At 36.9% G+C, this 15,954-nt stretch overlaps 1 protein-coding gene across 1 annotated transcript in view; it reads left to right on the forward strand.

The window, feature by feature from the left end:
- Positions 1-15,954, forward strand: part of RYR2 (ryanodine receptor 2) — a 437,742-nt gene that overhangs the window by 403,281 nt on the left and 18,507 nt on the right. Inside the window, exons 91-99 of the mRNA XM_072857729.1 lie at positions 184-265; positions 1,405-2,708; positions 3,100-3,164; positions 4,991-5,138; positions 6,693-6,779; positions 7,634-7,852; positions 10,103-10,233; positions 10,877-10,919; positions 13,599-13,732. Of these exons, the coding sequence (XP_072713830.1) occupies positions 184-265; positions 1,405-2,708; positions 3,100-3,164; positions 4,991-5,138; positions 6,693-6,779; positions 7,634-7,852; positions 10,103-10,233; positions 10,877-10,919; positions 13,599-13,732 (2,213 nt within the window). The remainder of the gene's footprint in view (positions 1-183; positions 266-1,404; positions 2,709-3,099; positions 3,165-4,990; positions 5,139-6,692; positions 6,780-7,633; positions 7,853-10,102; positions 10,234-10,876; positions 10,920-13,598; positions 13,733-15,954) is intronic.

Consider the following 15,954-nt stretch of genomic DNA (forward strand, 5'->3'; position numbering starts at 1 on the left):
GTTTGATCCTGTAAATGTACTGTAAGGAATCAAGCAATTAAATGTATTTTCACTGTATTACCAGCTTTGACACTACTAGCTTCTTAATTTCGAAGTCTCATTTTTACAGGGTGAAATATGCATGCACATATATAAATGTCATAGAAGTCAACAGATACCATATATATTGTGTTCATTATTTAGGATTCCAGTCAAATTGAATTACTGAAGGAATTAATGGATCTTCAGAAGGATATGGTTGTCATGTTGCTGTCTATGCTGGAAGGTAGTCAAAATTTAATTTGAAATTCTCTTTCACAGTTGTTTTAGCAAAGTTTTTACCTTTGTGATTTTCTTCATGTGAGAAATAATGCTCCATTTTCCTTTGGGTTTTTAATTTTCATGTCTCAATTGTGAGAAGAACTGTTAGGTCTTAAAGTGAATGGGAGGTTTATATAGCATAGTTGATATAGTTTATATTAATTCTGAATGTCAGAATTGTATAAAATCCAGCTCTGGCAGAAGTTTTACTTTGTTTCCATGAACTTGGCTTCTCTTTTAGCTTAGGTGAAAAGTTTTTTTACTATTGAAGTTGGAATCCTGAGTTCTAGGAACTGAACCATTTATCAGTCATTTTATTAACACCTTTACTGTATTGCATTTATTTTAGTAGTGATCTTAGCCATAAAGAACAGGCTTTGATTCATCTAGTAACTAGGTTCAAGGTCCTTTATAGCTAGTACCTGAAATTATGATTCCCCAGAGAATGTGATCATTGTCAAGAAATACTGCTATTTCTTTAGCTCCATTATGGTATTGTGTTAGTGCTTCCAGTACTAGACTAACCAGACATACGCATAGATGATCCAAAGATCTGTTTTTCCTTTTTGCTTCCTACATATATCCTATCACACTTATTTTCTTGAGAGAACTGGGAGGGCAGTAAATGCAGTATAGATTGCAATGTAGCATGTATTGCTACTGCTACTGCTTTGTTCATAGAAGGTCACTGAGACGCAAAGTAAATTCTTAGTATTGTAGGCTGTGCTTCATGAGTAACCTACTGAGCTACTCATTCTAACTAATGTGACACTAGTTCTGTCTATGTTGCACTATAGTAAAATTCATAGTATGCTGCCTCATGTTTAGTACTATATTAAATGTAACAGATGCCTCTCTGTAGGGCTTGTTAGTTCTTCCTTTCTTTAATGGCAAATACATAGTCACTTATGTTTTTTCCAAGTCTTACAGTAGTGTTATTAGTAAAAGATTTCTGATTTTACAACTAGCTTTCTCATGTGAGTGTGTTAGCCAATAGTTTATCATTCTTACTGTTTGATTATCTCACTAGTCATTATTATGCGCTTTTCTTTGCCAAAACATTTGCTGCCATCAGTATCTCTAACTTCATGTCATCACATCTAGGTAATGTTGTGAATGGAACTATTGGCAAGCAGATGGTCGATATGCTTGTGGAATCGTCCAACAATGTGGAGATGATTCTGAAGTTTTTTGATATGTTCTTAAAGTTGAAGGATTTGACTTCCTCTGATGCATTCAAAGAATATGACCCTGATGGTAAAGGGATAATTTCAAAGAGGGATTTTCACAAAGCAATGGAAAGCCATAAGCATTACACCCAGTCTGAAACTGAGTTTCTGCTATCATGTGCTGAAACAGATGAGAATGAGACTCTCGACTATGAGGAGTTTGTGAAACGATTCCATGAACCTGCCAAAGACATCGGTTTCAATGTCGCTGTTCTCCTGACCAACCTGTCAGAACACATGCCCCATGATACCCGCTTGCAAACTTTTCTTGAACTGTCAGAGAGTGTGCTGAATTACTTTCAGCCTTTCCTTGGACGCATAGAAATAATGGGCAGTGCGAAGCGCATTGAACGAGTTTATTTTGAAATAAGTGAGTCAAGTCGGACTCAGTGGGAGAAACCTCAGGTAAAAGAGTCAAAGAGACAATTTATATTTGATGTTGTAAATGAAGGAGGGGAGAAAGAAAAGATGGAGCTTTTTGTTAATTTCTGTGAGGATACCATCTTTGAAATGCAACTGGCTGCCCAGATCTCTGAGTCAGATCTGAATGAAAGGTCAGCAAATAAAGAGGAGAATGAGAAAGATAAGCCTGAGGAACAGGATCCTAGGATGGGTTTCTTCTCTCTCGTGACGATGAAGTCAGCATTAGTAGCTCTCAAGTATAATTTGATGACTCTTATGAAAATGCTCAGCATGAAGAGCCTAAAGAAACAGATGAAAAAAGTGAAGAAAATGACCATGAAGGACATGGTCATGGCTTTGTTTTCTTCCTATTGGAGCATTTTGATGGGCTTACTACATTTTGCTTGTAGTGTCGTACGGGGCTTCTTTCGCATCATATGCAGTTTGCTGCTTGGAGGAAGCCTAGTAGAAGGAGCAAAGAAAATCAAAGTGGCTGAACTATTAGCTAATATGCCAGATCCCACTCAGGATGAGGTGCGTGGGGAAGGAGAAGAGGGGGAGAGGAAGCCAACAGAAGCTGCATTGCCTACAGAAGACTTGACAGATCTGAGGACTTTATCAGATGAGAGTGATCTACTCTCAGATATATTTGGTTTGGATTTGAAACGAGAAGGTGGACAGTATAAATTGATCCCTCACAATCCAAATGCTGGTTTGAGTGATTTACTGAGCACTCCCTCCTTAGCTCCAATGCCCGAGGTACAGGAAAAAATCCAGGTAACTGTATCTTTTATTTCTGCTGTTTGTTCCTCTCTTCCATATGTTAAATATAGTCTTGAAATAAAACTTGCATCTCTGTTTTTCTGGGTTTTGTGACACGTTTTTTAAGGAATCACATATAATTACTGGTGTTTACCCTCTCTGACATCATAAACTTGAATTCCCAGAGCCTTCTCTAAGTACATGGTGTTTTGGTTTGCTTTTAATTCGGTGTTAAAATGTCTCTTCATTAATGTAAATTGAAGGATCATCTTCTCTCAGGGTTTCAATTGTTTAAAAAAAAAAAAAAAGCCTAACACTCTGTGCTCTCTGTATCCTTTTAACTAATTCTGTACTGTATAATAGTGTTTAGACACTTTTTAAAATCTTTCTTTTCCACTTTCTGTAGGAGCAGGCGAAAGCAGATGAAAAGGAAGAGAAGGAGGAAACAAAATCTGAACCTGAAAAAGCAGAGTATGTATTACTTTAACTCTGATCCTATGAAATGTGGTTTGTTTCACTGAAAAAACAGCTTGATTTGTACTTACTTCTTTGCCTTTAATTTAGTGTCCGTTCACGTTCCACAGTTAGGATATTTTTTTAACCATCCTCCACATCCATGCACATTTGCAAGGAAATGCCATGTAAATAGCATCACTCAGAGATTTTATGAATGTCCCTCTTCCAGCAGCATCCTTTGTAATGTCGATTTAGTTTCTTTTAGAATGTGTTTGATAGAGTTTTTCTTGGCAAGTTTGAAAGCTAGAAGAAAATCTATTGGAAAAAAGAGCACCTGGGTTCCAGAGACTTGTTATCCATCAGTGGTAGAGACTGAATCTGTTTTGCCCGTCCCATGTGCTATGACCTGTTTTCAGTTATTTAGGTTTGCAAAACCTTAATATTCCAATATAATTTTAATGAATTACTGAGTACTCTCACATCTTCATGAGGAACAAGTGTTAGCATTTGATAAATGAGCATTTTAAACTTTTTAGGATATGTTAAAAACTAATATTAATGAGATTAGCTCAGAATAAAAATAGTGGAAAGCAAAACATAGTGCTTGGTTTTAACCAATAAAAAGCATGGCACTTCATCACTGTATTTTATGGTTCCTGATACATGTACAGTTCCTGTAGCTGATATGTCACTGCCAAAATTCTAAGTGGGTCTCTGAGTCTCAAGCTCTATCCTTATTGCTCTCCTGGGATGACAAACACTTGCCAGTAACAAAAACTCTTCTTCCTAATCAGTACAGCAAATTTCTAACTCATAACTTTGTGAAGGAGACTCTTGCTGACTTTTGAAGATCACTTCACTGTTGATTGCTCCGCTTGACTTATGTGAGTTGCAGTGATACCTGTATTCTCTGTGAGGAGGGCAGTGCCTGGCACTATTAGCTGCCCTGAAGCCACTCCTAACATAAGACAAGCTTTCAAGTGAACTTTCAAGTGAAAGTTTGTCGAGTGTATTCTAGTAAGAGAAGCAGCTTAGGACATCAGTTATTCTGTTTGTAGATAGGTATAGAGAAATTAATAATGTAACTTATAAGTTGCCTCTCACTCTGGTTTGGCTTCAAATGGACTTCTGTGATCCTTTCATCTATCATGCTGTCAGGTCAAATTAACTTCTAAGATAATTCACAGTTCCTTAGATCATGTGTTTGGAGAAGGCAGCCCACTAGCTATGACTTTCTGTAATCAGGCAGCATGGTGATAATCACACATCGAATGCTGTCAAGCTTTCTTATTCCCGTCTCCTCCTGGAGTGGGTACTTATGAATTCCTCAGGTGGGCAGAAATGCAGAATTTAAAACTTGAGGTTTGGCTTGTAAATGCAAGAAGAACCAAAGTTTTCTACAAGCTTTGTGGGAACCAGATAGTTCAAGTGCATGAGGTTGGAGGGGAGCACTTAGACATGGAGGCACTTACACAGACATACAGCTGTCAGCTTACAGACATTTGTCAGGGCAAATATTAGCTGCACAATTATGAAGCAGACCCTCAGGTAATAAGTTTGTCAGATTCTCGATTACCTGCCTCTACCAGTTAGTATCCTTACTTCAAAGTGCCAAACCAGTAAGTTTAATTATCTGTAGACTTAACCAGACTGTCACCCTTGACAGCACTTTGGGCTGAAAAGGGATATGTCTCCTTGTTATTCATGTGTGTGAACTGCATGAGTCATGGCTACTTGAGCCTCATGAAAAGATGCAACGGCCTCTTTCAGGGTGTGGTTTTATTTTTTTGTTTAGCAATTTTATTAACTTGACATTATTTTGGCTTCATTTGTGTCCTAAGAGGAGAAGATGGAGAAAAAGAAGAGAAAGCCAAGGAAGACAAAGGGAAACAGAAATTAAGGCAACTTCATACCCACAGATATGGAGAACCAGAAGTTCAGGAATCAGCTTTCTGGAAGAAAATCATTGCATACCAGCAGAAGCTTCTTGTAAGCTATTCTCTAGGCTATGTGTTTAGCTGTTGGCAGGGATGTGTACCACCATATTACTCTACCAGTGTAAAGACAAATTTGCATCTACTGAACCTCATTTTTCTATCCACCATCATCCATAAAAAGGACATAAAGGCAAAGGTTTAACTGGAAAGTTAGAGAAAAGAAACACACAAATAACTTAGTAGACAATATATTAATTCTTAGGAAGACAATTATTGTCCAAAACCCAGATCTTCGGAGATGCCTGTCCATCATTGGAAAACAGCCATGCATTTTTATGTGAATAAAATGTCCCAGATTTTCACAGCAGCTTGTGAGCCTGTAGAATTTGTCTTTACCTGAGAGGCGACTTTGGGAAATGACAAGCTCTCCTATAAAAAGAATTTATTCAGATACAGTGCTTAGCCTAAAACTCATAAGAAAAGATGTTACAGATTTTTTTGTGAAAGAGCAAGTTATTATTTGAGAAAATTCTCAAAACCTGTGAAAAATAAGACTAATAAAAATAGTATAACTGTATCTGAGAGTGTCTCAGTAAAATATGATATCCCTGAGTTTGCTGTGGCACTATTTAAAATTCGTGCTTTTATGAGATAGGAGATTCCACACATATTCTGTGAGGCTAGTGTGAAATGCAAAGCAAAAAGAAATTCGCTTTTGCTATATATCTAGCAGATACAATTGTGTCGAGACAGCCTACTTGTAACATGAGTAACACAGCAAAACTACACAACTGCAGTCACAATCTTAATAAGGAACTAGGTGTTTAAGTTTTGCTTTTGAACTCAGATTAATCTTTTAGGCTAATCATGTAGCAGTCATGCAAATTTAATTTAATTTTTCTTCCAATAGTCTCATTTAATAATTCACTAAGAGTCATCTATGGTTAGGGCTGAAAAATGGAGGAATTCCCATGTGAGAGTTAAAGCATTCAAAATGTATGCTAGAAAGGTTTGTGAATTGTCAGGAAGGGAAAAGGTACGTTTCTGCAATCCTTTTGATAGCATCATAATGTGAGAGAAGCTTTCTACTCATGGTACTTAGGTCACAGATGAACTTTTTGCTGATCTGGTAAAAACGTGATTGATTTTGGAATAGAAAAAAGATTTAAAATAAATTTATATGCAGACATTTTTGTTTCTTGGTTAAAGTAAGAATTTGCCATATGCAAGAATATTGAGGTACAGGGAAGATAGAGATTTCTGTATTACTATTACATTACTATTACATTGTGGTGTCTCTGTGTTGTCTCTAAGTGTATTGAGAGGATAATGAAAAAGATGTAAGAGGCAATTAGAAATCCTTCATCCCTTTCTGCATGGAGTGAAACAAAAGGTCCTTTATCCATTATTGCACTTACAGAGTAGGAGAAAATTTGTACAATACATCACTCAAAATGTTTGATTTTTTTCTTTTTTTTTTTCCCCCCCTATTTGTAATTCTATTAAAAAGTTCCATAGGGGAAACAAAAACCCCCCATGCAACAACCTAATAACGACTGGTATCATTATTAGGCACGGTGTATTTATGTTCTGTTTCTATTTTCAGAATTATTTTGCGCGAAACTTTTACAACATGAGGATGTTGGCGTTGTTTGTTGCTTTTGCCATCAACTTCATCCTGCTTTTCTATAAGGTAAACTTGTCAAAATATTACTTTTTGAGTTATATACTGAAACACATTCAGGTTTTGTAGGCAGTATACTATGGTAAAACTGCCTCGCCTAACAGATTCAATACCTGCTTCATACTGCCACTTATCTAACACAATGAGAGCTAAAGCGTTTGTGTGAAGTAATAATAGACTTCCAGTGCACAAATAGCTATTTACAAAGTTCTGTGCTGCGACAGACACAGCAGACTGAAAGGCATACCCATGCCTCAGATGCTCCCTTTCACAGTACAGTGACTCAGCCAAGCCCAGCCTTCACTGGCAACTTAAACTAATACATGTCAGCTGAGATGTTTTCTTGTGCCATTATGCTTCCCTGAGAGGGTGTGTACAGCAAGAAGTCGTCACATCATCTTAAGCTGCCTAGAATATCACTGATCTTTGTCAAGACTTTTAGTATTGTTAATACAAGTCTAGATTCTTCAGACGCAAATCAGTTTCTGGCAGAGCCCTGCTGATAAAGACTACATGTGGGAATGTCAGGAGCTGACTGGGTTTCTTCCAAGAAGGCTATGCCCTTTCTTAAATTTGAGGTGATAAAATTCAGTATGGCCCAAATTTGCTACCATGGACAGAGTGAAAAAAAAAAAAAAAAAAGAAAATGCACACTATCACAGATTGGTGTAGTGAGATGAAAAGGTCTCTGTGAGGTATTCTCTGTGGAAATTTTTATGCAAAAATTTATTTCCAAAAATTCTTTCTCACAATTATATTGTCCTTGGTATCATTGTTTTCAGTTATACTGCTTAGCTTGTAGTAGTGTAAAGCTCCTGTCAAAGGAATACAGCTGCAATATTAAGATTAAGTGATTTAAACAGGTCTCCACCTCTGCTGTGACAGAAGAAAAGGAAGTTCCTGTGGTATCTGCTGGTGAAAGTACCAAGCTGAACAGCCTGGAAAGCGACAACCAGAGGGTCATTGCAGTGCATTATGTCCTGGAAGAAAGCAGTGGCTACATGGAGCCCACGCTCCGGATTTTGGCCATCCTACACACAGTCATCTCATTCTTCTGCATCATAGGGTATTACTGTTTGAAAGTAAGAAACACTGAACATTGTTTTTTCTTCTAGCTCCCAACTTTTTTATCCATTGAGTGGTATAAATTGGAACGAAGTCATAGCAACTTTGCCTAAGCAGCTTGAGGGACCACGTAAAGAAACACTATTCTGTTAGCGTAACCTACACAGAAATTGTGTGTTAGGTGATGTGTGAATTCAGGAAGTTACAGGCCAGAGCCTGATCTGCTGGGCTGACACTGGATCATAGGATGAGCATTTGCACCGTTACCATGTCAGCCGAACAATTACAGCAGTAACCTGTGTCAGAAGCTGCTGGTGACTCTCAAAGACAAGCTGTGAACACACATGGCCAGAGGAAGCTAGGTGACAGTGTCTGTGTTACTAGTCTGTCAACTGGGTCATTTGATAAGCGTGCAGCATTTTGGACTACCACTACTGCATGTTGTGGCTATAGACAATGCCTACTTTTCATACACACTCTAGTGGTAGTGTTTTGGCAGGAACTTAAGCATCTTTTAACAGAATATCTTGCAGAAGATCTCTGTTAGGGATGTAAGAAATAAAGATGCCACCTTTATTGGCAAAATGCTGCTTCTGGTTTAGGAAGACCAAATGCCATAAATCTCTGGAGCTGGGAGGGGTATATCTGGGATGTACTTCCCCCATTTTTATGCTTTTTGTGAGGCAAAAACTATAGGCCAAAGTGCAAGGTAGTACTAAATTAAATGGACCTTTGCTATGACCCAGTATGGCTGCTCATTTGTCCTTACAATTATAATTTCTTTATTAAGCTTTTATGTGGTCCTTGATATTTTTCTTTTCTTCTTTTTCTAATAATACTTTTTCTATGCTAAAAAGACTTGATCTGCATTTGTAGTTGAGGCAAATGGTCATCATACTACTGCATTAAGTGGTTGATTTTCATCTCTACCTTAAGTGTCTTTGCAGGTCAATAAATATTAAAACATGTTTTCCTGTTTCACTGGTTGGCATGCAGCATGAAAGCTTAGATTCTAGCTTTTGAGATGTCCTCTTCTCCCACCTCATAGCTTTTTTTTTTTCCCCGCTATGACTTTTTATGCTACTTTTTATGCTACTTGTTTTTTTGAACTACATTTATTCTCTGACTAGAAGGGAAACACATTATTATCATTACTTGCCATCATTAATTGCCTTCTTTCCAATTCTGAAACTCTGAAGAAAAGAGCAAATATGGTTTCAGTATCTGTCTTTGGAGAAATACTGCTTTCAAAATTAAAAATCTTCATAACTGCAGGTCTGTGTATGATATGTTTGCTTCCGGAGATTGATCTTCATGAAATCCACTAAATTTTTCCCAATTAGCTGTCTGAAAATAAAATTGGAACTATTGGTATTGTATCTAATACCCTCACCATGTTGCTTGAGTAGTCTAATTTTTATTATTACTATTTCAGTATACTTATGTCCAGACTTGACTAGTAATACGGTCAAGGTGGGTAATGCAGGGTGGGTGAATTTTGGGGACCTGTGAAATAATTCCTGGGAAGAGTAGGGTTTATTTTTTTGGCAACAGATTTGTAAGAAAAATCCACTCCACTGGCACCACTAGTTACATCTGCCTTCTCAGAATGTGCTTTTGAATATCATCCAGCTGATGAAAGAGAGTTGTAGGTAAAGCCTGATCCTTACTGCTCAGGTGTCTCAGCTGCTGACAAAGAACTACAGAGCACAAATCAAGTGTATGGAATGTGAATGTAATTTAAGGATTTTTCTTGTTACTGCTTCCAGTCTTTCTTTGCTCTCTGCTGTGAAACCACTTTGCTTCCCACTGTGAAATCTCAAGAATTCTTTAACAAGTGAAAGGCAACCTCTAGCACCTCTGGGTATCAAAATGCAATCCAAAAGTGTGATCCCAAATTGGTATTTTGGAACTAGAATTTCTAAGCATTTAAAAATTATTTTAGCTCTCTCTCACCTGACTAGCTCTAAATAGCTCCATAGCACTGAAGAACTGTTTATATTTGAAGGATCCCTTTTCAGGGTTGTTGGCCATCTTTTTACAACTGTGTGGTACACTGTAGTTATATGATTCTGAGTGACCTGGTCCTTGTGCACCTATACCTTTGCAGTGTTCTGGGCAATTGTCAAGTCTTTTAATTTTTTTAAATACTATTCTTGCTTTGTTCAGTTTTCATACTTAATTTTTCCTAACAACCAGCTTTTCTTAAAAATTTGCAGACATGTCAGTGTATTTTAAATAATTCCTGATATTTTTTTCAACTGCAGGTTCCACTGGTTATTTTTAAGAGAGAAAAGGAAGTGGCAAGGAAATTGGAATTTGATGGGCTATATATAACTGAACAGCCATCAGAAGATGATATTAAGGGACAGTGGGATAGACTTGTAATCAACACACAGTGAGTTTTTACCTACTCTGTCTCTTTATAGCTTTGCAAGGAATTGTTCTTCAATCTCCACAATTATATAGTTGATCATCCAGTTTGTCTGAAATAAACAATTGTGAGGGATGTATTTCTAGCAAGGGTATACAAAATATTTCAGGCACCTGTTATGCTAATGTTTACTATTACTTTTTAATCTTATTAATTCCTAGGTTTTTGCTTTAAAATTATTTCTGTTCCATAAAAGAAAAAAAAAATTGCGATGAATTTCTTTTGGCAAGCACAGTGATGATTGTGTATTGCTGTCAGTTCGAGAGTGAACTATGCTTTGCATCCTTTTAGTGTCTCTTGAAGGCTCTCCTTTAGGAACATATTTAAAGTCCCGACTCTCTGCCTGGTGGGACTGTGTGATCCAACTGCTTTAGAACCCTCTCTGCAGGCATCAGCTCTGCTGCTCTTTCCCAGCCATGTTAACATGGTAGGCTGAACACCATTTGGCAACTTTCATTCCAGTGACTTCCAAATGACTAGCTGGCAATAGCAACAACAAAGAGCCTCTTAGAAACAAAATCAGTATGTAATTTTTATGACATCTTAGTAACTACTGCATCTTCTCATGATTGTCTAAAATGTAATCTTGTTTATCTGTGTTTTTCAGGTCTTTTCCAAATAATTATTGGGACAAATTTGTGAAAAGAAAGGTAAGGCTTAGTTTTAAAAAGGTATATGAAGTTAAAATAAAGTTTTAATGCATGTTTATTTTCATGTTTGAAGAAATGTGGACTACCCTTCTTTGAAATATAACTGATTCAGTGTAGATTTCCATATTTACCATTTTAAAATACACAGAATTCCTTACTCACCTCATGCTTACAACTACTTTTGTGTGGTTTGGATAGTTATACTTTCAAAATTTTTCTACATACAGCTTGTTGTATAAAACAGGAATTCAAATACATTCATGAAATTCAGTGGAGAATTTCTGTGTACACTTGTATGTATATTGCAACATATGTAAATTGTTTTGTCTGTGTGTATTTATGTATTCACCTCCATGCACACAGAACAGAGTCCCTTACCCAGGAGAGGGTTAGAAAGGAATTTAAGAAGAAGATAGGACAGATTGAGATGTTTAGGCACAGGGCATAGTCAAACAACTGTGCTGACCAGCAAACTATATACATGCATCTGGCCCTCTTTGTCCACTCTATTTTCCCACACTTGTTCCTCCCCAAATCACCTAAATACATCCCTTTTCCCACCTTTGCTTCCTCCCTATAACATCCCATAATAAGTTCCGTGAAATTCCCAAATGCTCTTCCGTTGCCATCCCATAATGTATCCCATATCCCCTGGCAGTAACCCTCTTAGTCCGAAAGGTGATCTGGATGAGTCACTCATCTTGATGGGTGTCACACCTGGACAATGGGGCTGAGGGTCTCCTGGGACAGCCCTGGGAGGGACCAGGCAGGGTGTCCATCCATTTGGAGTCGGTAATTTGGGTTCCTGCCTGCCATTGTGCCCCTGTGCTCCTCTAGGCTCGAGGAGACGGACCTTTAATGGGCTGATGGCTCCTGTGATGGGCCTGAGAGTAGCTGGGCAGGGTATTCTTTGGACTTTCCCCTAGCCATTGTCTCTCTGTAGTCCTTTGTGGGTGTGCAGATGAGCTTTTATCACATAACCTAACAATCTCTCTCTCTCTAAAATAGTCCTCTGTAAGCAGAGACTGCTGAAGTTCATTCTTACGAATGTTATGTCAAATGTTGTCTGAGCTTGCCCTTAGAAAATAAATGTTATGTATGTACCATAGTTTACAACAAGAATAATCTTCCTAGTGCGTTTGGTCACAACTGAAAAAGAGGGTGTTTGTGTTGTTGGATTGGATTTACCCTCCTTCACACCATTTAATGCCCATCTTGAATCACACTTTTGGAAACATGTCTTTTTAAACACTAGTAGCTCTTCTGCTTCATAACCGTTTTAGGTCAACCTGTCTAAAAAATGCTTTGAGTTATGTATTCATTTTGCTGTCGAAAGTATTTTTTTGCATATTTGAAGTTGTTAGATACATATTTTTATCTGTCTATCTAAGCAAAGAGGAAGGAGTAGCTTGCACAGCGTACTCAAGAAAGAAAATAAAATTCTACATTGCTTCTGTCAATGTAGTAGGTCAAGGATGGTTCCTATTAGAAGGAAAGGAGCATGGTTTTAAGTTGTGTGGAAGCTTTGGTACTTTATCTTTGGCTGAGGAACTGTTCTGCATAGATTTAAGTGCCTTCAAATACAGTATTTTGCAAATAATGTTTTCTTTTATATATATTTATGTTTATATATAAATATACTTAAATCCCCAGCTTAGTGAATGATCCACAGTCATAAAGCACGGTTTTCAGGCATGTGACAAAGAAGGCTTGTCTCTAAAAATCTGCAAAAATATCAATAAAGATTTAAAGCATTGCTTATTAGAACACTGGTAAAATCCCACCTCACCTGCAGGAGTCATTCAGTCATGATCTTGTTATCCAAAATTTTGTATTTCTTTGAGTATTCTTTTGAAAATGAGAAGAGAGAATATTTAGGAAGGAGCTGTGAGTTCAGTGAGAATGAAAGCAAGTAAATGTTCATTTCCAGAAAATTTTCTTACGAAACATGTTAAATTTTGTAAGAAAGAGATGGGGGATAGTTTGAATTCACTGAAAATCATTTTTAGCTGTAGCTCTCTGTTAAAGATCTTTTGATTCCTCCATATTCTATGTGTATTATAGTTTAATTGCATTATTAACTAACAAAAATAAGATCATAAAATTATGCAATGGAGCTAGTTAATAAGCGAGGACATGTTTCACGACTATTTCAATGTGAAATACTTCCCCTTAAAGGAAAAAAGAAATCCAAAATTCCCAATCAAGATGTTCAAGTTATTTAAAAAAACCTTTTTAAACAGAATAAATATGTATCTATCTTTTTTTCTAAGAAGGAATAGCTAGTAAGGGTCAAATACTGTCTTTGAGAAATGTTATTTTAATCAAAGCTTTTCACATAGTTAGGATATTCAAAACATCTCTTTCCTGTGTGACCTCACAGTGTATTTTTTTTCTGTAAGTGATGATATTGATTTAGTTATTTTCCTGCTGGGTTGCTTTCCTCTTCCTGTTTTCATTAAATGAGTAGTAACATCTTATCTTTGACACTCACCTCTTGCCTATATTGAACTGATTGCAATTGAGCAGAAAAAAAAATATTGCTGATTCATGTGATAGACAGATGGAAACAAACAGATGAAAAAGATCGTGTATGTTAAACCTCTTGTCTTCAGAAACCAGGCTAAAAAACAGCTGGTCTTCCCAACTGATTCTCTTGAATATTCCTCCTAACTTTAGGTCATGGATAAATATGGTGAGTTCTATGGCCGTGACAGGATCAGTGAGTTACTAGGAATGGACAAAGCTGCTCTCGATTTTAGTGATGCTCGAGAAAAGAAGAAACCAAAGAAGGATAGCTCCTTATCTGCTGTGTAAGCATTTGGTTCTGGTTTGTTTGTGTGATTGTTTTTTTTGTTTGGGGTTTTGGGGTTTTTTTGGTTTCAGGGTTTTTTGTAAGTTAAAATCAAGCATTCAAGGTTTGTCATTCAGCTTTGAATTTTCTTGTTGCTCTTTTATGTATAGGTATATAAGAAAAATCAATTCTTAAGTTGAATGTTATAGTGAATTTATTTCATTATAAACAACATGTATGCAGGACTCCACTGGTTTTTATGTATGAACATTTAATTTAGTGCACAGCTGCTTGAATGCATCACATTCCCACTGTTTTGATACTGTCATTACAACTGGGCTGGAAATTCCTTTCTATAGTTCTCTCAGTTCAGCTCAGCTGGAAAGAATGGGCAAAATTGGCACTGTGTGTTCTGATTATAAAGAAATGACGGAATAAATTTAAGTGATAGTGACCAGTAAAATCTAGGAAGTTGGATGATTAGTCTTCGCATCTTTTTATAATTTGTTTTCCCTAAACTGGATATTTGCCTATCATCTGAGAGACAGACCTGAAAAAAAGCCCCTAGGCATTCAGAGTAACTGCATTCGTTTTCCTTCTTAGGGAAGGGACATCCTCAGCTTTTGTAAAGCACTGCAAAAATGTTTTTTCCAGTTCTGCATTATAAAAAAAGATATTCAAATAGATAAAATATATTTTAACAAATGGACTTTTAATGCTACAGAGATTCTAATGTAAGGGTTTTTTTCTAGCTTTCTTTAAAAGCAACATTTTATCAATGGGTTTGCAAGGATTATATGAGGTAGTCAGTGGGACCACTAGTAGATTAGAATTGCATTGAAGTGAGGGCTGATTTTGTAAAGATGGTTCTTTAATATCCATCTTTTGTAAAGATGGATAAATAAACCTGGAGTCCATCTAAACAATCAATCAGGTGCAGTGTTAAGGCCCAAGGACTCTGTGGCATTGCAATACTAAATAGAATTTAATATTGTAGCAGAAGTACTTTCCAGAATACTTTCTTACCTGCTGTTTTGCTGCTGGATTATAGTAGGACCCATGCTTGAGTTTAGAAAACAATTTTGATTTTTATTACTTTATTATTGGTAGAAAATGAAACTACTTTCCCTTCCCTGTGTGCTCATGACTCATATTTACGAAGACATTTGAAATAATGTTTCGGTGAATACTCCTGAAAAAACAGACCAGAGTGAAGCAGTTGGAGAAGGCTGATGAAATACTTTCAGAATCAGGCCTGAAGGATGCCAATGTTTTGCTACATCTCTAATGTCTACTCCATGTTATATAAGTTTAAAAAAAAATTACGACCTCATCCATCTTTCATGTTCTCCCTGGAGAAATCATTCCATACTTAGATGAATATGCTGTGGGAAAATAAACAACTATGACATTAAATTTACAGAACCATTTGCATAAGATTTGTATGCTTCAGGAAGGTACATGTATCCACTTTTTACCAGTTTCAAAAATGAACACTAATGAAGCTACTAAAACTTAGGCATATTCCAGATTCAACACTTGAAATATATTTACAGTGGAATGAAGAGAGAGGTGGGAAAATCACTGGAGTTAAACCCTTACTGCACCACTTTTGGGGAAAAAAAATGGGGAATGGTATGACCTGGCGCAGATCGCAGCTCTAGTGCCTCTGCTTCTGCATGTGCCAGCAGGAGGTGGCCCGGGCTGAGGGCAGACCAGATACCTCTGTTTCTCTCAACACAGAAGGGAAATGCAGCATGTAGCATTTCCATTCCCAATACAAATGAACCAGGTTTTTCTTCTGTCTCCTTGACCCCTAGCTCCTACAGTTTCTTCCCCTTTCCTGTGAGCAAATAACCTGGGATTCCCTTTACATCTATCTTTCTGCAAGGGACTCAGAGCACTCTACTTGCAAGTGACCATGCTCCTTCAGAAGCTCCTGCCTGTCCCACTGATATACTGCATAAAAAAATCCTCAGTGTACTGTTATATTTTAACTCTGGAAGAGCCATTCAGCTTATGGCCGCAGTCTTGCATATTTTTTAACTATATATATTTACATTTATAAATATGTATTTAAATATTTAAATAATTATTTAAATATACTGCACTATTATTTAAATATAACCAACTAAGGAGGATGATGCAGTTGGAGCTTTACTGTAGATTAGACAGTAATGACAGTTAAAATTTGCACACTGGCATTGGGACAGTGCATTTTTTCCATTGAATAAGTTTCCC

Source organism: Ciconia boyciana, chromosome 3 (assembly GCF_034638445.1).
Source record: "Ciconia boyciana chromosome 3, ASM3463844v1, whole genome shotgun sequence".
Classification (NCBI taxonomy): domain Eukaryota; kingdom Metazoa; phylum Chordata; class Aves; order Ciconiiformes; family Ciconiidae; genus Ciconia; species Ciconia boyciana.